This window comes from Oncorhynchus mykiss, chromosome 12 (genome assembly GCF_013265735.2).
Source record: "Oncorhynchus mykiss isolate Arlee chromosome 12, USDA_OmykA_1.1, whole genome shotgun sequence".
Classification (NCBI taxonomy): Eukaryota; Metazoa; Chordata; class Actinopteri; order Salmoniformes; family Salmonidae; genus Oncorhynchus; species Oncorhynchus mykiss.
Window position 1 is genome coordinate 7,165,191 of NC_048576.1, and position 20,937 is coordinate 7,186,127.

Consider the following 20,937-nt stretch of genomic DNA (forward strand, 5'->3'; position numbering starts at 1 on the left):
ATCCCGGTGATCAATATGTCTGATTACTCAGTATATCCCGGCGATCAATATGTCTGATTACTCAGTATATCCCGGTGATCAGTATGTCTGATTACTCAGTATATCCCGGCGATCAATATGTCTGATTACTCAGTATATCCCGGCGATCAATATGTCTGATTACTCAGTATATCCCGGTGATCAGTATGTCTGATTACTCAGTATATCCCGGCGATCAATATGTCTGATTACTCAGTATATCCCGGTGATCAATATGTCTGATTACTGTAGTAGATCAATAATGTTCATCAGGAGTTCCACTCCACTAGACACTGACTGTAACAGGTGTTCAATGTGTCGTCGTGGTGATGTCCTACCTGCAGTACATGATCGAGGAGTGATGCTCTCCGTACTCTTCCTGACTGAGCTTGATGAAGGGATGTTCCACCCCCAGCACCCCTGTACCCCTCTGTCCCTCCCCGCTGACATGTGTCTGGCTGGGGGGAGGAGGAGGGTCTATCGGGTCACTGCTGGTGGTCCCCCCCTCAAGTTGAGGCTCTGGGTCCCCACTCTCCCCTCTCTTCTCAGGCACCTGAAAGAAGAGACGAGACGGATTTAGCTTCCTGATAATACAGCCAGGAATCCCTCCCATACTTCACTACTTCCTATACTTCACTACTTCCCTACTTCCCATACTTCCCCTACTTCCCAACTTCCCTACTTCCCATACTTGCTTACTTCACTACTTCCCATACTTCCCTACTTCCCATACTTCCCTACTTCCCTACTTCCCTACTTCCATACTTCCCTACTTCCATACTTCCCTACTTCCCATACTTCCCTACTTCCCATACTTGCTTACTTCACTACTTCCCATACTTCCCTACTTCCCATACTTCCCTACTTCCCTACTTCCCATACTTCACTACTTCCCAACTTCCCATACTTCCCTACTTCCCATACTTCCCATACTTCCCTACTTCCCATACTTCACATACTTCACAACTTCCCATACTTCCATACTTCCCATACTTCCCTACTTCACTACTTCCCTACTTCCCTACTTCCCTACTTCCCATACTTCACTACTTCCCATACTTCCCTACTTCCCTACTTCCCTACTTCCCATACTTCCCTACTTCCCTACTTCCCTACTTCCCATACTTCCCATACTTCCATACTTCCATACTTGCCCACTTCCCATACTTCCCATACTTCACTACTTCCCAACTTCCCATACTTCCCTACTTCCCATACTTCCCATACTTCCCATACTTCCCTTCAGACCCCATATACAGACGTGGGATCTTAATTTGACCCATTTCGTCACAGGGGGAAAATAATCCTGCAACAGGAGGATTTGAATGTCTATATAATATTTAAAATGGCTGCCAGTCGGCAGCTGGAAGCTGTGATTGTAGGTTACAATAGCTTAAGACTGCAGGTCCACTGGTCATCAAGTAGCCTATGTAGACTATGTGCAGGTTACAGCGTGTCTCGTGTGAATTCTTATGTGGGTTATAGTACATGGACAACACTTGTAGGGGGTAGAGGTATTTTTTGTTCGGGGAAATCCTTTTTTTTAATCAGTTGTTTCACTACAGTGCATTTGGAAAGTACAGCCTTATTCTAAAATGTATTAAATAGTCCCCCCCCCTCATCAATCTACACACAATACCCCATAATAACATTACAATACCCCATAATGACATCACAATATCCCATAATGACATCACAATACCCCATAATGACATTACAATACCCCATAATGACATCACAATACCTCATAATGACATCACAATACCTCATAATGACATCACAATACCCCATAATGACATCACAATAGGAATGTGCACCAAAGCTGTTGCCAGAGAATGCAATGTTAATTTCTCTACCATAAGTCACCTTCAACGTCATTTTAGAGAATTTGGCAGTACGTCCAACCGGCCTCACAACCGCAGACCACGTGTAACCACGCCAACCCAGAACCTCCACATCTCACAACCGCAGACCACGTGTAACCACGCCAACCCAGAACCTCCACATCTCACAACCGCAGACTACGTGTAACCACGCCAACCCAGAACCTCCACATCTCACAACCGCAGACCACGTGTAACCACGCCAACCCAGAACCTCCACATCTCACAACCGCAGACTACGTGTAACCACGCCAACCCAGAACCTCCACATCTCACAACCGCAGACCACGTGTAACCACGCCAACCCAGAACCTCCACATCTCACAACCGCAGACCATGTGTATGGCGTCGTTTGGGCGAGTGGTTTGCTGATGTCAACGTTGTGAACAGAGTGCCCCATTGTTGTGCCATTCATCAACTCGTGTTTCAGCATGATAATGCACGACCCCATGTCGGAAGGATCGGTACACAATTCCTGGAAGCTGAACATTTCCTTCCCAGTTCTTCTATGGCCTGCATACTCACCAGACATGTCACCCATTGAACATGTTTGGGATGCTCTGGATCGACGTGTACGACAGCGTGTTCCAGTTCCCGCCAATATCCAGCGACTTCGCACAGCCACCGAAGAGGAGCGGGACAACATTCCACAGGCCACAATCAACAGCCTGATCAACTCTATGTGAAGGAGATGTGTCGCGCTGCATGAGGCAAATGGTGGTCAGTGACTGGCTTTCTGATTCCACGTCCCTACCCTTCTTTAAGTCTCTGTAACTAACAGATGCATATCTGTATTCTCAGCAGAGTATGTGAGCGGAGCGAGGAGCGGAACGTGCCCGATTTCACTGGAGCGAGATTCCCAAAGGCTGGAGATCGGTCTTCTCGCCTGCTCCAATTTCTCTCCAGTAGCACTCACTTCAGGAGCTCAGGGCATGCCGGCCCAGCATGCATTTGGAGTCTACTTGTGTGCTGCTATAGCTCCTTGCTATAGCTACTGTCATCTAGTGTGCTAAATGTTTTCATACAGAAACTGATAAAACACAGTTATGTCGAATCAACTCCGATTCCCAGTCGTGTCGAATCAACTCCAATTCCCAGTCATGTCGAATCAACTCCGATTCCCAGTCACGTCGAATCAACTCCGATTCCCAGTCACGTCGAATCAACTCCGATTCCCAGTCACGTCGAATCAACTCCGATTCCCAGTCATGTCGAATCAACTCCGATTCCCAGTCATGTCGAATCAACTCCGATTCCCAGTCATGTCGAATCAACTCCGATTCCCAGTCATGTCAAATCAACTCCGATTCCCAGTCATGTCAAATCAACTCCGATTCCCAGTCATGTCAAATCAACTCCGATTCCCAGTCATGTCAAACCAACTCCGATTCCCAGTCATGTCAAATCAACTCCGATTCCCAGTCATGTCAAACCAACTCCGATTCCCAGTCATGTCGAATCAACTCCGATTCCCAGTCATGTCAAACCAACTCCGATTCCCAGTCATGTCGAATCAACTCCGATTCCCAGTCATGTCGAATCAACTCCGATTCCCAGTCATGTAGAATCAACTCCGATTCCCAGTCATGTCGAATCAACTCCGATTCCCAGTCATGTCGAATCAACTCCGATTCCCAGTCATGTCGAATCAACTCCGATTCCCAGTCATGTCAAATCAACTCCGATTCCCAGTCATGTCGAATCAACTCCGATTCCCAGTCATGTCGAATCAACTCCCGATTCCCAGTCATGTCAAATCAACTCCGATTCCCAGTCATGTCAAACCAACTCCGATTCCCAGTCATGTCGAATCAACTCCGATTCCCAGTCATGTCGAATCAACTCCGATTCCCAGTCATGTCAAATCAACTCCGATTCCCAGTCATGTCAAATCAACTCCGATTCCCAGTCATGTCAAATCAACTCCGATTCCCAGTCATGTCAAATCAACTCCGATTCCCAGTCATGTCGAATCAACTCCGATTCCCAGTCATGTCAAACCAACTCCGATTCCCAGTCATGTCGAATCAACTCCGATTCCCAGTCATGTCGAATCAACTCCGATTCCCAGTCATGTCGAATCAACTCCGATTCCCAGTCATGTCAAATCAACTCCGATTCCCAGTCATGTCAAATCAACTCCGATTCCCAGTCATGTCGAATCAACTCCGATTCCCAGTCATGTCGAATCAACTCCGATTCCCAGTCATGTCGAATCAACTCCGATTCCCAGTCATGTCAAATCAACTCCGATTCCCAGTCATGTCGAATCAACTCCGATTCCCAGTCATGTCGAATCAACTCCGATTCCCAGTCATGTCGAATCAACTCCGATTCCCAGTCATGTCGAATCAACTCCGATTCCCAGTCATATCGAATCAACTCCGATTCCCAGTCATGTTAAACCAACTCCGATTCCCAGTCATGTCGAATCAACTCCGATTCCCAGTCATGTCAAATCAACTCCGATTCCCAGTCATGTCGAATCAACTCCGATTCCCAGTCATATCGAATCAACTCCGATTCCCAGTCATATCGAATCAACTCCGATTCCCAGTCATGTCAAATCAACTCCGATTCCCAGTCATGTCAAATCAACTCCGATTCCCAGTCATGTCGAATCAACTCCGATTCCCAGTCATGTCGAATCAACTCCGATTCCCAGTCATATCGAATCAACTCCGATTCCCAGTCATGTCGAATCAACTCCGATTCCCAGTCATATCGAATCAACTCCGATTCCCAGTCATGTGTTTTTGTTCTACTGTGTGTTATTTTTAGTAATACATTGTTATTGGTTACTGCTGTCGGGTTTAGAGAGGACAACAAAGGCCTTTCACTCTAATGTGCATGTAACGATAAAACTTGAATGGCGTTGCCATGGTATTTCCATTGTTTTGGTCATTCCAATTGACCTCTTTAGAATGTAACATGTAAATAGAATGTCATTATACTTCTATGGCTTTATTAAAGGAGGGAAAGCACGTAAATGTAAGCCAGGAACTTGGTAACAGAAAGTGGAATTAAATTCTAAATATGTCCACTAGGCAACATCCTTTCCTTAGTAATACAGTAGGTGAAACCTGAATTTGTGGCTTGGAGAAGAGCTCCTTCCTTTCCTTCTCGTGGTCCTGGTGTCGTCTCTGTCTGGGGTGGGAAGTAGACCCAGCCTGCTGATCACTGGTTCCCCCAGCGCTACAGACCGGCCTGGGCTCCTTGGAGGCCGCTACTGGGTCCTTGGGCTTCACAGAATAAGAGACATGAAAGCGGTTTGTTTTCCAAAACACAGTTAAGTCTGTAATCAAAGACACCCCATCATAAGTATTTACCCCCCCCCCCCCCCCCCCCACACACACACATTTTATTGTGTTACAAATTGGGATTGAAATGTATTTTAAAAAATTGTCAACAATCTACACAAAATACTCTGTAATGATTAATGAAAAATAAACAATAATACTGTATAATAAACATTAATACTGTATAATAAACATTAATACTGTATACTGTATTATTTTCCCAATATCTTCCCATTATTTCCCCATTTCTTCAAGCACGGTCAAGATGATGGGGATCATGGCTAGACAGACATTTTCAAGTCTTGCCATAGATTTTCAAGCAGATTTAAACCAAAACTGTAACAAGGACACTGAGGAACATTCACTGTCTTCTTGGTAAGCAACTCCAGTGTATATTTGGTCTTGTGTTTTAGGTTATTGTCCTGCTGAAAGGTGAATTCATCTCCCAGTGTCTGGTGGAAAGCAGACTGAAAAAGGTTTTCCTCTCGGATTTTGCCTGCGCTTAAGCTCCATTCCGATTATTTTTATCCTGAAAAACTCCCCAGTATTTGCCGATGACAAGTATACCCATAACATGACGCAGCCATCACCATGCTTTAAAATAAGGAGGCAGTTCCTCAGTGATGTGTTTTGTTGGATTTACCCCAAACATTAAACTCTGAATTTAGGCCTAATAGTATATTTATTTGTATTACTTTGGTGCCTTGTTGCATGTTTTGGAATATTTGTATTCTGTAAATCTGAATTTTTCTCGTTACAAGGTCGTTGATCCATCCTCAGTTCTCTCCCATCATAGCCTGTAGCTGTTTTAAAGTCACCAATGTCTTCCTGGTGACATCTCTGAGGACGACTGTATCTCTGATGTGTCTGGCGAGTTCAATACGTCATCCACAGCATCGTTATTAACTTTGAACGCGCTTAAAGACATATTCAAAATGTCTGATTTGTTATTGTTACCCATCTACCAAATCACTGCCATTCTTTATGAGGCTTTTCGAGAAAAAAAAAGCTTGTTGGTCATTTGTTGTTGAATCTGTCCTTGAAATTCAAAAACTTGACTGAAGAGCCATACAGATGGTGTATGTATGGACAGAGGAAAGGCATTCAAAAACAATGTCCATGGAACGTATTATGTAAAGGTATTACTTCACAACTTATTATGTAAACTTATTATGTAAACTTATTATGTAAACTTATTATGTAAACTTATTGTTTCACAACGTATTATGTAAAGGTATTACTTCACAACTTATTATGTAAACTTATTATGTAAACTTATTGTTTCACAACGTATTATGTAAAGGTATTATTTCACAACTTATTATGTAAACTTATTATGTAAACTTATTATGTAAACTTATTATGTAAACTTATTGTTTCACAACGTATTAAGCCAAAATGTTTCACCTGAACTAAGTTAAGTTTGCCTAAACAAAGGGGGGTGAATACTTATGCAAAGACTATATTTTAGTTTTAAATTTTTGTAATCATTTTGTATTTTGTGTCGATCAATGACCCCCCCCCCCCCCCCCCCCCCCCCACCCCCTCCAAAAAAATGTAATCCCAATTTGAAAATGCAACCAAATGCGGAAAAAAAAATCCCAAGGGGGGTGAATACTTACCGTATGATACCAACTGTAAATACTGAAAAATACATACCACTAGTCATGTCATAAATGGTGTAAACGGCTAAATATTGGTAAAAGTTTAAAGCCACTTGAGTAACAGTTATCCAAGAACAGTATGGCACAAACAGTGAGTGGAAGGGATTTTCCACAGAAACTTTATCTAGCCCCTTAAAACGCATCCCTGAGGGTCTATGTCCAGCGTCTCAGTCTCAAGGGATGCCCCCCCCCACAGAAAAAAACAAAAAACGGCCTAATTTCCGGAAGAACATATGGCCTCACTTGATTGGCTGCGGTGTCCTTGCGTCCCAGCGTGGCCTGTGTTGGCGAGGACCCAGGAGGTCCTCGAGGCATCTTGCCAGGTACCCGTCTGGCCTGGGGCAGGAATGTAGAGAAGAAGTTCCTGGAAGGGGTGGTGGTGAGGGCGGGGTTACGCTGGCTCGTCACCAGGTCCCTGTGGAGGACAGACGAATCAAATGTGAATCAAACATGAATCAAACATTTAGTCATACATGAATCAAGCGGGAATCAAACATGAATCAAATGTGAATCAAACGTGAATCAAGCAGATCTCTGTGTAGAGGTATGAGAGGCGATGAACACCAAAGTGGTTAAAAAGTTGTCATCAATAAGATGGATTCAACATTTAGAGATATCAGATACCTCAGCTGCTTTTTTAAAACCCCATTCTTCGCTGATGCTGTGTGCAGGTCCACTCACAACTGTAAAACTCAATTAACTATCAGTTACCATGTGCTGTTGTGTGCCTAGCGAGTAAACAAGGTCTATTTGGGAGACAAGCCAAGACTGTTCTGAAAGAAAATGGAAAGCGCCGTGAGAAAATACAGATACTAGATTTCTTGTCTGAAGACCTTTTTTTGATTCAGTTTCCAACGAGTCTCTTAAAACTGGACTTCTTTGCTAAGTGGTGCGTTTAAGCTTCATGAGTGGTTCCTACCTTTTTTGCGAGCCATTTGCTTTGTTAAATAGACTGTTTCACGTTACAAACTACAGACCAAACTACAGACTAGCTGTAAATGTCCTCAGACAGCGTTGTGTTGTGGTTCCTTTTCTACACAGTGTTTGGTATTGTATTCCCAAAGCCAAACCCTGACAGGAGTCCACCAAGGCCCTTCATACCAAGGCCCGTGTCCCCAAAAGCGTCTCAAGAGTAGGAATGCTGATCTAGGATCAGTTTTGTCTTTTCAATCGTATTAATAAGATGGAGGGGGGGGGGGGGGGGGGGGGACCTGATCACACATCAGCACTTCTACTCGGAGAAACTTTATGAATGCAGGCCCAGGGCTCCAGACATCCCAGCAGCCACTGAGGCCCTCAAGGGCCTGAGCGGTGCATCCCAGCAGCCACTGGGGCCCTCAAGGGCCAGAGCTATGCATCCCAGCAGCCACTGGGGCCCTCAAGGGCCGGAGCTGTGCATCCCAGCAGCCACTGGGGCCCTCAAGGGCCGGAGCTGTGCATCCCAGCAGCCACTGGGGCCCTCATGGGCCGGAGCTGTGCATCCCAGCAGCCACTGGGGCCCTCATGGGCCGGAGCTGTGCATCCCAGCAGCCACTGGGGCCCTCAAGGGCCGGAGCTGTGCATCCCAGGAAAGAGCAAATAGACAGAACAACTGAAACTAATCATGGTGGAAAAACAACAATTCAGGGTGAATTGTTTATTCATCGTCCTTATTCATACGTTAACACATTAAAACAGTTTTAATATATATTATATTGGTTAAATTATACATCTACAGTATCGTACAAAGAGGAGAAAATACAAACCAAATAACTATATCATACAATTATTAAAACCTTCACTAAAAGCCCTCCCTTCAACCCCAAAGTGGGTCAATCCAAGCTCAAAGTTAGTCCTCACAGCTCAGTGTCTCCGAGGCGGTCCATGTTTTGTACGTAGGGGGGGAGTTTGTGATGCACCATCTCTTCCTGCTTCTTGAGTTTAGCCTCTCCCTGCAGGGAAAATAGCTGGAGGCAGGGAAGAGACAGAGAGAGAGAGGGGGGGGGTAGAGATGGGAAGAGAGAGAGAGAGAAGGGGGGGTAGAGATGGGAAGAGACAGAGAGAGAGAGAGAGAGGGGGGGGGGTAGAGATGGGAAGAGAGAGAGAGAGAGGGGGGGCAAAGATGGGAAGAGAGAGAGCGAGAGAGAGAGAGGGGGGGCAAAGATGGGAAGAGAGAGAGAGAGGGGGGGGGGTAGAGATGGGAAGAGAGAAAGAGAGAGAGGGGGTAGAGATGGGAAGGGAGAGACAGAGAGAGAGAGAGAGAGAGAGAGAGAGAGAGAGGGGGGGTGGAGATGGGGAGAGAGAAAGAGAGAGAGAGGGGGGGTAGAGATGGGAAGAGAGAGAGAGAGGGGGGTAGAGATGGGAAGAGAGAAAGAGAGAGAGAGAGGGGGGGGGTAGAGATGGGAAGAGAGAGAGGGGGGGTAGAGATGGGAAGAGAGAAAGAGAGAGAGAGAGAGAGGGGGGTAGAGATGGGAAGAGAGAGAGGGGGGGTAGAGATGGGAAGAGAGAAAGAGAGAGAGAGAGAGGGGGGTAGAGATGGGAAGAGAGAGAGAGGGGGGGGTAGAGATGGGAAGAGAGAAAGAGAGCGAGGGTGCAGAGAAGAGAGAGAGGGAGGGAGAGAGAGAGAGAGAGAGGGAGAGGGGGCAGAGAAGAGAGAGAGAGAGAGAGAGAGAGAGAGGGGGCAGAGAAGAGAGAGAGGGAGAGAGAGAGAGAGAGGGAGAGAGAGAGAGAGAGAGAGAGGGGGGGCAGAGAAGAGAGAGAGGGAGAGAGAGAGGGCAGAGAAGAGAGAGAGAGAGAGAGAGAGAGGGAGAGGGGGCAGAGAAGAGAGAGAGAGAGAGAGAGAGAGAGAGAGACAGAGAAAGAGAGAGAGAGGGGGGGCAGAGAAGAGAGAGAGACAGAGAGAGAGAGAGAGAGGGGGGGCAGAGAAGAGAGAGAGACAGAGAGAGAGAGAGAGAGGGGGGGCAGAGAAGAGAGAGAGACAGAGAGAGAGAGAGAGAGGGGGGGCAGAGAAGAGAGAGAGGGAGAGAGAGAGGGCAGAGAAGAGAGAGAGAGAGAGAGAGGGAGAGGGGGCAGAGAAGAGAGAGAGGGAGAGAGAGAGCTTTAGCAGCCATCCTTAGGCCCTTTGAGACTTCCTCGTGAGGGAAGCAGTATGTGCCACAGTTTTGGAAACGGAGAGACTTAACAAGTGATTCCTGTAAATAACCAACTGTAAACTGTGAAGTAACTGTCACACTCCTAAACAACGTTGGTATGAGTATACCCCGTGGGGCTGTACAGGAAGTAAATCAATGTTGAGTGTCTTGGTTTCAAACTTTTTCGGTATTAAGCACAAACTGGCTCGCAAGGATATGACCCGTTATTAGATGAGAAAACAGACCATGTGTCTGAGCTGATCATTCTCCTCCTGTAGACAAGTGGTCCTCTGGACTTCAGAGTCAAAGCTCAGGAGCACAGGCTGCGGTGGTTTGCTGTCAAGGAAGAAACTACTCCAAGGATAGTATGTATAGTTTTGTTGACGTTTAAAATGGACATTGTTACGTTGCCGTTTACTTCCTTGTTTTGAAAGGATTCCACGTTCCTCTTTACGACATCTGGAGATTGTGTTGACACAACCTGGTGTGATGCCGATGCAGCGTGACATCTCCCAAGACAAGCAAAAACACAGTGACCTGATATTACCCTGATGGCTAGCCTCAGAGCATGTGTCTGCACTGTAGTCTAGAGTGTCTGTAGTCTAGAGTGTCTGTAGTCTAGAGTGTCTGTAGTCTAGAGTGTCTGTAGTCTAGAGTGTCTGTAGTCTACCGTGTCTGTAGTCTAGAGTGTCTGTACTGTAGTCTAGAGTGTCTGTAGTCTAGCGTGTCTGTAGTCTAGAGTGTCTGTAGTCTAGAGTGTCTGTACTGTAGTCTAGTGTCTATAGTCTAGAGTGTCAGTACTGTAGTCATCGTGTGTCTGTAGTCATCGTGTGTCTGTAGTCTAGAGTGTCTGTAATCATCGTGTGTCTGTAGTCTAGAGTGTCTGTAGTCTAGAGTGTCTGTAGTCATCGTGTGTCGTGTGTCTAGAGTGTCTGTAGTCATCGTGTGTCTGTAGTCTAGAGTGTCTGTAGTCTAGAGTGTCTGTAGTCTAGAGTGTCTGTAGTCTACCGTGTCTGTAGTCTAGAGTGTCTGTAGTCTAGAGTGTCTGTACTGTAGTCTAGAGTGTCTGTAGTCTAGCGTGTCTGTAGTCTAGCGTGTCTGTAGTCTAGAGTGTCTGTAGTCTAGAGTGTCTGTACTGTAGTCTAGAGTGTCTATAGTCTAGAGTGTCAGTACTGTAGTCATTGTGTGTCTGTAGTCTAGAGTGTCTGTAGTCATCGTGTGTCTGTAGTCATCGTGTGTCTGTAGTCTAGAGTGTCTGTAATCATCGTGTGTCTGTAGTCTAGAGTGTCTGTAGTCTAGAGTGTCTGTAGTCATCGTGTGTCGTGTGTCTAGAGTGTCTGTAGTCATCGTGTGTCTGTAGTCTAGAGTGTCTGTAGTCTAGAGTGTCTGTAGTCTTGCCCACAGAACAAAAGGATATGCATGCACTGGAACAGCACAGAGAGGAAGTTGTGCAGTGAGACCAGGAAGGTGTCAGACCACTGACGGGAGAAGTACGGCGAGAACAAGGGGTTCTGCTCGGGGGCGGGCATAAACGGCAGGATGAACCAATCACGCCACTCCGGCTGGCCCTGCAGCTCCTGAGCCTGACGCTGGAAAAACTCCTGTGTCTTCTCTATGTTCTTTAACTGGAGGGAGAGAGAGGAAGGGAGGGAGAGAGAGGAGGGAGAGAGGGGTGAGGGAGGTAGAGAAGGAAGGGAGGGAGAGAGAGGAGGGAGAGAGGAGTGAGGGAGGTAGAGAAGGAGTGGGGCGAGAGAGGAGGGAGGGTGGGAGGAGGGAGGGAGGGAGGGAGGGGGGAGGTAGATAGAGAAGGAGTGGGGCAAGAGAGGAGGGAGGGAGGGAGAGAGAGGAGGGAGGGAGGGAGCGAGGGAGGAAGGATAAGGAGAGAGGGAGGGAGGTAGAGAAGGAGTGGGGGGAGAGAGGAGGGGGGTGGGATGAAGAGAGAGGGAGGGATGAGGTGAGAGGGAGAGAAGGAGGAGGGATGAAGATAGAGGGAGAGAGGGATGAAGATAGAGGGAGAGAGGGAGGAGGGATGAAGAGAGGGAGAGAGGTAGAGAAGGAGTTAGGGAGGGAGGGAGAGAGGGATGAAGATAGAGGGAGAGAGGGATGAAGATCGAGGGAGAGAGGGACGAAGAGAGGGAGAGAGGGAGGAGGGATGAAGAGAGGGAGAGAGGTAGAGAAGGAGTTAGGGAGGGAGGGAGAAAGGGATGAAGAGAGGGAGAGAGGTAGAGAAGGAGTTAGGGAGGGAGGGAGAGAGGGATGAAGATAGTGAGAGAGGGATGAAGAGAGGTAGAGAGGGAGTTAGGGAGGGAGACAGGGATGAAAATAGAGGGAGAGAGGGACGAAGAGAGGGAGAGAGGGAGGAGGGATGAAGAGAGGGAGAGAGGGATGAAGAGAGGTAGAGAAGGAGTTAGGGAGGGAGGGAGAGAGGGACGAAGAGAGGGAGAGAGGTAGAGAAGGAGTTAGGGAGGGAGGGAGAGAGGGATGAAGATAGAGGGAGAGAGGGACAAAGAGAGGTAGAGAGGTAGAGAAGGAGTTAGGGAGGGAGAGGCCATGCTGTTTATCAATAACCATTGGGCGATCCACATGTATATCAATAATCAGTCAACACCATTGGGCGATCCACACATAATGTCTGAGTAACAAGAGAAGAACAACAAAAACAACAACAACAGAAGGCTATATGCACCTGTACAGTGTAAACAACGTAGTATCTGAAGAGACTGGTCCGTAGTTTGGAGACTGTGGGTCTGTAGATGTCTTCCAGTCTACAGAACAGTCTACGGTCCAGGTAACCCCAGTAGTCCTTCAGGCCATTCAGGTCAAAGGTCTGGATGAACAGCTGAAGCTGATCAATGATCTTATCCACCTGAACAAAAATATGTATAGTCCAATAAACCTTATTATAAACCGGGTGGTTCGAGCCCTGAATGCTGATTGGCTGAAAGCAGTGGTATATCAGAACGTATACCACGGGTATGACATAACATTTATTTTTTACTGTTCTAATTACGTTGGTAACCAGTTTATCATAGCAATAAGGCACCTCGGGGGTTTGTGGTATATGACCAAAATACCACGGCTAAGGGATGTGTCCAGGCACTCCGCGTTGCGTCGTGCATAAGAACAGTCCTTGGCCATATACCACACCCCCTCAGGCTTTATTGCTTAAATATTATGAAGTGAAATATAATTAGATATAATTTAAAGTTTGACCTGGGATAAAAACACACAACAGAAGGTTTTTGACAAGTACCTCGTGTGTGTGTGTGTGTGTGTGTGTGTGTATATATATATATATATATATATATATATATATATATATATACAGTACCAGTCAAAAGTTTGGACACACCTACTTATTCCAGGGTTTTTCTTTAGTTTGACTATTTTCTACATTGTAGAATAATAGTGAAGACATCAAAACTATGTAATAACATACGGAATCATGTAGTAATCAAAGAAGTGTGAGATGCAAAGTAGGCGAACAGATGATCTCCACATGTGTATTTCCCACCGCGAAGCATGGAGGAGGAGGTGTGATGGTGCTTTGCTGGTGACACTGTCTGTGATTTATTTCGAATTCAAGGCACTCTTAACCAGCATGGCTACCACAGCATTCTGCAGCGATACACCATCCCATCTGGTTTGAGCTTAGTGGGACTATAATTTGTTTGTCAACAGGACAATGACCAAAACACACCTCCAGGCTGTGTAAGGGCTATTTGACCAAGAAGGAGAGTGCGGCATCAGATGACCTGTCCTCCACAGTCACCTGACCTCAACCCAATTGAGATGGTTTGGGATGAGTTGGACCGCAGAGTGAAGGAAAAGCAGCAAACAAGTGCTCAGCATATGTGGGAACTTCTTCAAGACTGTTGGAAAAGTATTCCAGGTGACTACCTCATGAAGCTGGTTGAGAAAATGCCAAGAGTGTGCAAAGCTGTCATCAAGGCAAAGAATGGCTACTTTGAAGGATCTCAAATATAAAAAAAACATTTTTATTTGTTTAACACTTTTTTGGTTACTGCATGATTCCATATGTGTTATTTCATAGTTTTGATGTCTTCACTATTATTCTACTCTAAATAAAAACCCTTGAATGAGTAGGTGTGTCCAAACTTTTGGTACTGTATATACCAGTGTAGGCATCTGAGGGGAGAACGGCTCATAATAATGCCTGGACCGGAGTCAAAGACATCCAACACATGGTTACCATGGTTTCCATGTGGTAGACTCCAGTCCATTGACTCCATTCCAGGCATTAAAATGAGCCGTCCTCCCCTCAGATGCCTCCTCTGGTATATACATAAACACTACATGGCCAAAAGTATGTGGCCATCTGCTCGTCAAACATCTCATTCCAAAATCATGGACATTAATATGGAGTTGGTCCCCCTCCCCTTTGCTGCTATAACAGCCTCCACTCTTCTGGGAAGGCTTTCCACTAGATGTTGGAACATTGCTGCTATAACAGCCTCCACTCTTCTGGGAAGGCTTTCCACTAGATGTTGGAACATTGCTGCTATAACAGCCTCCACTCTTCTGGGAAGGCTTTCCACTAGATGTTGGAACATTGCTACTATAACAGCCTCCACTCTTCTGGGAAGACTTTCCACTAGATGTTGGAACATTGCTGCTATAACAGGAAAGCCTTCTTCTGGGAAGGCTTTCCACTAGATGTTGGAACATTGCTGCTATAACAGCCTCCGCTCTTCTGGGAAGGCTTTCCACTAGATGTTGGAACATTGCTGCAGGGACTTGCTTCCATTCAGCCACAAGAGCATTAGTAAGGTCTGGCATTGGTGTTAGGCGATTAGGCCTGGCTCGCAGTCTGCGTTCCAAACCATTCCAAAAGGTGTTCGATAGGGTTGAGGTTAAGGCTCTGTGCAGGCCAGTCAAGTTCTTCCACACTGATCTCGAAAAACCATTTCTATATGGACCTTGTTTTGTGCACGGGGTATTGTCATGCTGAAACAGGATGGGGAATTCCCCCAAAGTACAGAATCACCTAGAATGTCATTGTATGCTGTACTGTTTAGATTTCCCTTCACTGGAACGAAGGAGCCTGAACGATTAAAAACAACCCCAGACCATTATTCCTTCTCCACCAAACTTTACAGTTGGCACTAAGCATCCGGGCAGGTAGTGTTCTCCTGGCATCCGCCAAACCCAGATTCATCCGTCAGACTGCCAGATGGTGAAGCGTGATTCATCACTCCAGAGAACGTGTTTCCACTGCTCCAGAGACCAATGGCAGCGAGCGTTACACCACTCCACCCAACGCTTGGCATTGCGCATGGTGATCTTAGGCTTGTGTGCAGCTGCTTGGCCATGAAAACCCATTTCATGAAGCTTCCAACGAACAGTTCTTGTGCTGACGTTGCTTCCAGAGGCAGTTTGGAACTTGGTAGTGAGTGTTGCAACCGAGGACTGACAATTTTTAAACGCTTTTCAGCGGTCCCGTTCTGTGAGCTTGTGTGGCCTACCACTTCGCGTCTGAGCCGCTGTTGCTCCTAGACATTTCCACTTCACAATAACAGCACTTACAATTGACCAGTGCAGCTCTAGCAGGGCATAAATTTGACGGACTGACTTGTTGGAAAGATGTCATCCTATGACGGCGCCACGTTGAAAGTCACTGAACTCTTCAGTAAGATCATTCTACTGTCAAATGTTTGTCTATGGAGATTGCATGGCTGTGTGCTCGATTTTATACACATGTCAGCAACAGGTGTGGCAGAAATAGTAAAATCCACTAATTTGAAGGGGGGGGGGGGGGGGGATGTCCACATACCTTTGTATATATAGTGTACATACAAAGATCTAACTTCTAACATGTCTATCTATATCGGTCAGAGTAACAAGGCTATAAGCAACTGCTATAGCCTGGTCACACATCTGTTTGTGTTGTCTTGACAATGCTGAGAACAAGCTACTGCTGTTGTGCGTTTTGCAATACCTGGATGGTTAATGACTTCAAATACACTGTTTTATACATACTCTGAATCCTTTCTCCTTGTCTGCTTTCATATCAGAGTCGAGGTGCTTCAGTGTGCCGGTGAAACCACGATATATCAAGTATTCTCGGACATGTTCATCCGTCCTCTCGACAGCTGACCCCATCTTTCTCTCTCCCTGTCAGAGCAACATGACACACAACGGTGTGATCGGGTTAATACTATATAAAGCCACTTACTCCTCGATCACACAGACATTGCGTTTTGGTCCACCAGAAGTACATCCCTTTCCAATGAAACGCTGCGTTGCAGTGCGTTCCGTGTGGTGAGGACGTTGGGTTTATCAAACGTAATACGTCAAACTGTGTGCTGTAGACGGCTTGACAGAAACGGTAGCAGAAGGTGAATGTTGAACTGTTGTTGTAAACATTTCCAGCTGACGCTGCGTACCGTTTTGCGCATGTACACCTAGATCACACCGACAGTTTTACATTCACCTTCCGCTACCTTTTCTGTCAAGCCGTTCACGCACACAGTTTGATAAATCCAAGATATGCCTTGCAACGCAATGCCTCAACACAAACGCCGCGTACCATTGGAAATGAATGGTGTACCAAAATGCTTCACACTATCGGTGAGACATAGGCATTTTAGCAAGCATGCACATGTAACGTATGAGTGATCACGGGGACCGAACCCACCATCCTCGCGTTGCAATGGCAATGCTCTACCAACAGAGCTACAGAGGACCACTCACGTGTAAGTCAAGTAATAAACACGAAAGAAAACAGAGAAAATATAACTGCACGCGAATTATTAATGTACACATAAATCATCATTACAATCGTTTACTTCTTCAAATTGCATAGCTAGAAGAGGGCGTTGCTTTTCTGCCTAGTCAGGATGCTTTTGCAGGAGCCCATTTCTAGCTAAACAAGAGGTGCTAGTTTGGTTAGAAGAGTGGCGATTTTTCAACAAGAACAAAAAAATACGATGAGCGGTTAGTGTATTTTACTATTTCATAAGTAACTATCTTATTAGTGAAATAAAAAAATGTATTAACACTGTATTTATAGTGTAAAACTTACCAAAGTGAAAACGCAGGCTGAAATATTTCCTGTTTTCTTTTTCTCCGAGGTTGTCATGTGATCGAATTCGTGTGACGTCACGTGGCAGGAAGGACATTTCCGCGTCCACGCTGGCTCCACTAGAGGGCACATTGACAGCAAACATCGGACAGTAATATGCATTATAGTAATAGACTACCGTGCACTGACCAGTCGCTGCAGTAAGTAAATATGGAGCTCATTTCTAATGGTAGATAACATGTTATAAATACATGAAAATGGACCGATCTTGATGTTTCTCAAAATGATCAATTGTCCCCAATAGAATTATTAAATCCTATAACTAAGTTGCAAACAGATCAGACGGGTAGATATTCAGGCACTGTCAGTGCAGGGCATTCTCCCAAGCATGATGCTTCCCTGTCTGTAGGCATGACTCTTCCCTGTAGGCACGATGCTTCCCTGTCATATGTTTTGTCCCAAATGACACCGTATTCCCTATATAGTGCACTGCATAGGGAATAGGATTCCATAGGGCTCTGGTCTAAAGTAGTGCACTACATAGGGAATAGGGTTCCATAGGGCTGTGGTCTAAAGTAGTGCACTATATAGGGAATAGGGTTCCATAGGGCTCTGGTCTAAAGTAGTGCACTATATGGGGAATAGGGTTCCATAGGGCTCTGGTCTAAAGTAGTGCACTACATAGGGAATGGGGTGACATTTGGTATGTGGATTATTGTGATGATAGGAGAAAGGGAAAGAAAAAGGAGAGCAGACTCTAATAAACACAGTGTCCAGAAGAGGCTGTATAGCCTCAGACATTAATAAACACAGTGTCCAGAAGAGACTGTATAGCCTCAGACATTAATAAACACAGTTTGCAGAAGAGACTGTATAGCCTCAGACATTAATAAACACAGTTTGCAGAAGAGACTGTATAGCCTCAGACATTAATAAACACAGTTTGCAGAAGAGACTGTATAGCCTCAGACATTAATAAACACAGTGTCCACAAGAGACTGTATAGCCTCAGACATTAATAAACACAGTTTGCAGAAGAGACTGTATAGCCTCAGACATTAATAAACACAGTGTCCACAAGAGACTGTAAAGCCTCAGACATTAATAAACACAGTGTCCACAAGAGGCTGTATAGCCTCAGACATTAATAAACACAGTTTGCAGAAGAGGCTGTATAGCCTCAGACATTAATAAACACAGTGTCCACAAGAGACTGTATAGCCTCAGACATTAATAAACACAGTTTGCAAAAGAGACTGTATAGCCTCAGACATTAATAAACACAGTTTGCAGAAGAGACTGTATAGCCTCAGACACTAATAAACACAGTGTCCAGAAGAGGCTGTATAGCCTCAGACATGAATAAACACAGTGTCCAGAAGAGACTGTATAGCCTCAGACATTAATAAACACAGTTTGCAGAAGAGACTGTATAGCCTCAGACATGAATAAACACCGTTTGCAGAAGAGACTGTATAGCCTCAGACATTAATAAACACAGTTTGCAGAAGAGACTGTATAGCCTCAGACATTAATAAACACAGTTTGCAGAAGAGACTGTATAGCCTCCATTTAATCTCTTTCCCTGGATAGATGTGAAGGCCTCGTGTGTAGTCACAGCATGCTGCTAGGGGTGTAGACTGTTGCAAATCAAACATGATTATAACCCTGAAGTGCTGACCGTTCCTGGCAATGTCTTTCTCTCCTGTTTGTTCTAGTGAAATGTTATTATCTATGAACACAGCTATGAATAATTAAATTATGTTTTCCTTCTTCTCTGCACTGAACCATGGATGTGTCCCAAATGGTGCCCTATTCATTGTCTGGTGCACTGCTTTTGACCAGGGCCCCATATAGGGAGTAGGGTGCAATTTGGGAGAAAGTCAATGTGATCTTCTTTCCTCCTACGGTACTCTGTACTGAACCATGAATCACATCAATTTCCCCCACTACAGTACAGTATAATAGGCCTATCCTGTATTAATGAAGGGAGGTCTCTTTAGATCTAAAATCTAAAATCCATTAGCTAGAGCCTTTCCATGAACATGTAACAGGGACTCCCCCCCCCCCCTCCCCCCTCCCTCCCTCCAAAAAAAACATCCATTTAACTGATTGCAATATTTTCTGCACAGCACTGCATTCACACTGGAGTTAAGAGGCACAGAGAGGTTTATAAGGGAATGCACAGGTGTGAGATGTGGCATGTCCAGGTACATTTTGGGATCCAATATTTTCTGTTTCTGCTTCAATAGAAGAGTGAACAGTACAATGTGTGCATGCACGAATTTGGATATTCATTGTGTCTCCACATACCGTTTTTGTTGTCATGGAAACTTAATTATTATTATTTATTTTTTTATTAATTAAAAAAAAATGTCTCTAGTTTATTTTTCATCTGGTAGTAAAAGCTCTTATTTTCACCCTCTGGTCCACTCAGGAAGTAACGGTACCTTCAGAACTATACCAATCCCCCCCCCCCCCACCCCCCCAGCTCACTTTGACGTCAGAACATTCTTTTTATCAGTATTCAGACTAATTAGACATTGAATAGACAGTATTGGGAAAAGCTTTCCCCTTTTTTTAAACTATAGACAGAATTGAAGGCTGTCCTGAACAATCTACCTGTCCCCCCCACAAGTGTTGACGGTAGAATCAAGAGTATCCATGACAACAGGGGGAGTAAGTAGATAACCTTTATAGGAGGAAAGTACGTAACTTCTACCGTGTGTGTGTGTGGTGTTAAGTTCCCCAACAAGAAAACCCACCAAAAATGTCAGTCAAACAGAAAGGGGAACTAACAAAGAGTCATTGACAACAACCAAAACAGGTGGGGTTTTTAGGAGAGGTTCTGAAAGATACTCATGGGGTGTGTCCACTGAAAGTTGCATAGCAACAACAACTGGGACCTAAGACACCCACCACGAGTGGCCACTAAATTTGCCTAAGTAGAGGCAAACAAAAGAAAAACCCACACCAATCGTAAAGACACAGGAAGCAAACCAAAAAGGCAGAGCAAAACAAAATTAGATAAAGGATGGTTTGTCTTATCAAAATAGGGAGAGCCAACTAAAGGTGTTTAACCCTCCACATCTATCACTACAACTAAAGGAGTTGACCCTCGACATCTATCACTACAACTAAAGGAGTTGACCCTCCATATCTATCAATACAACTAAAGGTGTTGACCCTCCACATCTATCACTACAACTAAAGGAGTTGACCCTCCACATCTATCAATACAACTAAAGGTGTTGACCCTCCACATCTATCACTACAACTAAAGGAGTTGACCCTCCATATCTATCAATACAACTAAAGGAGTCGACCCTCCACATCTATCAATACAACTAAAGGAGTTGACCATCCACATCTATCACTACAACTAAAGGAGTTGACCCTCCATATCTATCAATACAACTAAAGGAGTCGACCCTCCACATCTATCACTACAACTAAAGGAGTTGACCCTCCATATCTATCAATACAACTAAAGGAGTCGACCCTCCACATCTATCACTACAACTAAAGGAGTCGACCCTCCACATCTATCAATACAACTAAAGGTGTCAACCCTCCACATCTATCACTACAACTAAAGGTGTTGACCCTCCACATCTATCAATACAACTAAAGGTGTCAACCCTCCACATCTGTCCAGACAACTGGAGCACTGGGCCAGACACTCTAAAATAGCACCTGGGCCAACACAGGTGAAACACCTTCCAACTAACGAGAAGGCAACCAGCACAGGTGTAAGACAAGCTGACTAATAAGGTGACACCAATCGGTGCGTCCTACGTGCTAACAAGCTCTACGTGCTAAAGTCCAAACCTCAAAACATAAATGGAAAAAACAAAGGCTGTCACACTTTCCCCCTTAAGTGTCACGTTCGTAGTAATGATTGGACCAAGGCGCAGC

General features: G+C 45.2%; 1 protein-coding gene across 3 annotated transcripts in view; it reads right to left on the reverse strand.

The window, feature by feature from the left end:
* The window catches only part of wdr91 (WD repeat domain 91), a 35,200-nt gene extending 18,057 nt beyond the window's left edge, over positions 1 to 17,143 (reverse strand). Inside the window, exons 1-9 of one of the 3 annotated variants that reach the window (XM_036936780.1) lie at positions 17,020 to 17,143; positions 15,975 to 16,109; positions 12,661 to 12,840; positions 11,392 to 11,599; positions 10,220 to 10,302; positions 8,704 to 8,810; positions 7,108 to 7,279; positions 4,985 to 5,143; positions 357 to 571 (exon numbers count right to left, since the gene is read on the reverse strand). In XM_036936780.1, coding sequence (XP_036792675.1) covers positions 357 to 571; positions 4,985 to 5,143; positions 7,108 to 7,279; positions 8,704 to 8,810; positions 10,220 to 10,302; positions 11,392 to 11,599; positions 12,661 to 12,840; positions 15,975 to 16,109; positions 17,020 to 17,076 — 1,316 coding nt within the window. In that variant the 5' untranslated portion in view covers positions 17,077 to 17,143. Of the gene's footprint in view, positions 1 to 356; positions 572 to 4,984; positions 5,144 to 7,107; positions 7,280 to 8,703; positions 8,811 to 10,219; positions 10,303 to 11,391; positions 11,600 to 12,660; positions 12,841 to 15,974; positions 16,110 to 16,524; positions 16,769 to 17,019 lie in introns of those variants that run through there. The other 2 variants (XM_036936782.1, XM_036936781.1) reach the window with 2 other exon arrangements.
* Between the last annotated feature and the right edge of the window lie 3,794 nt (positions 17,144 to 20,937).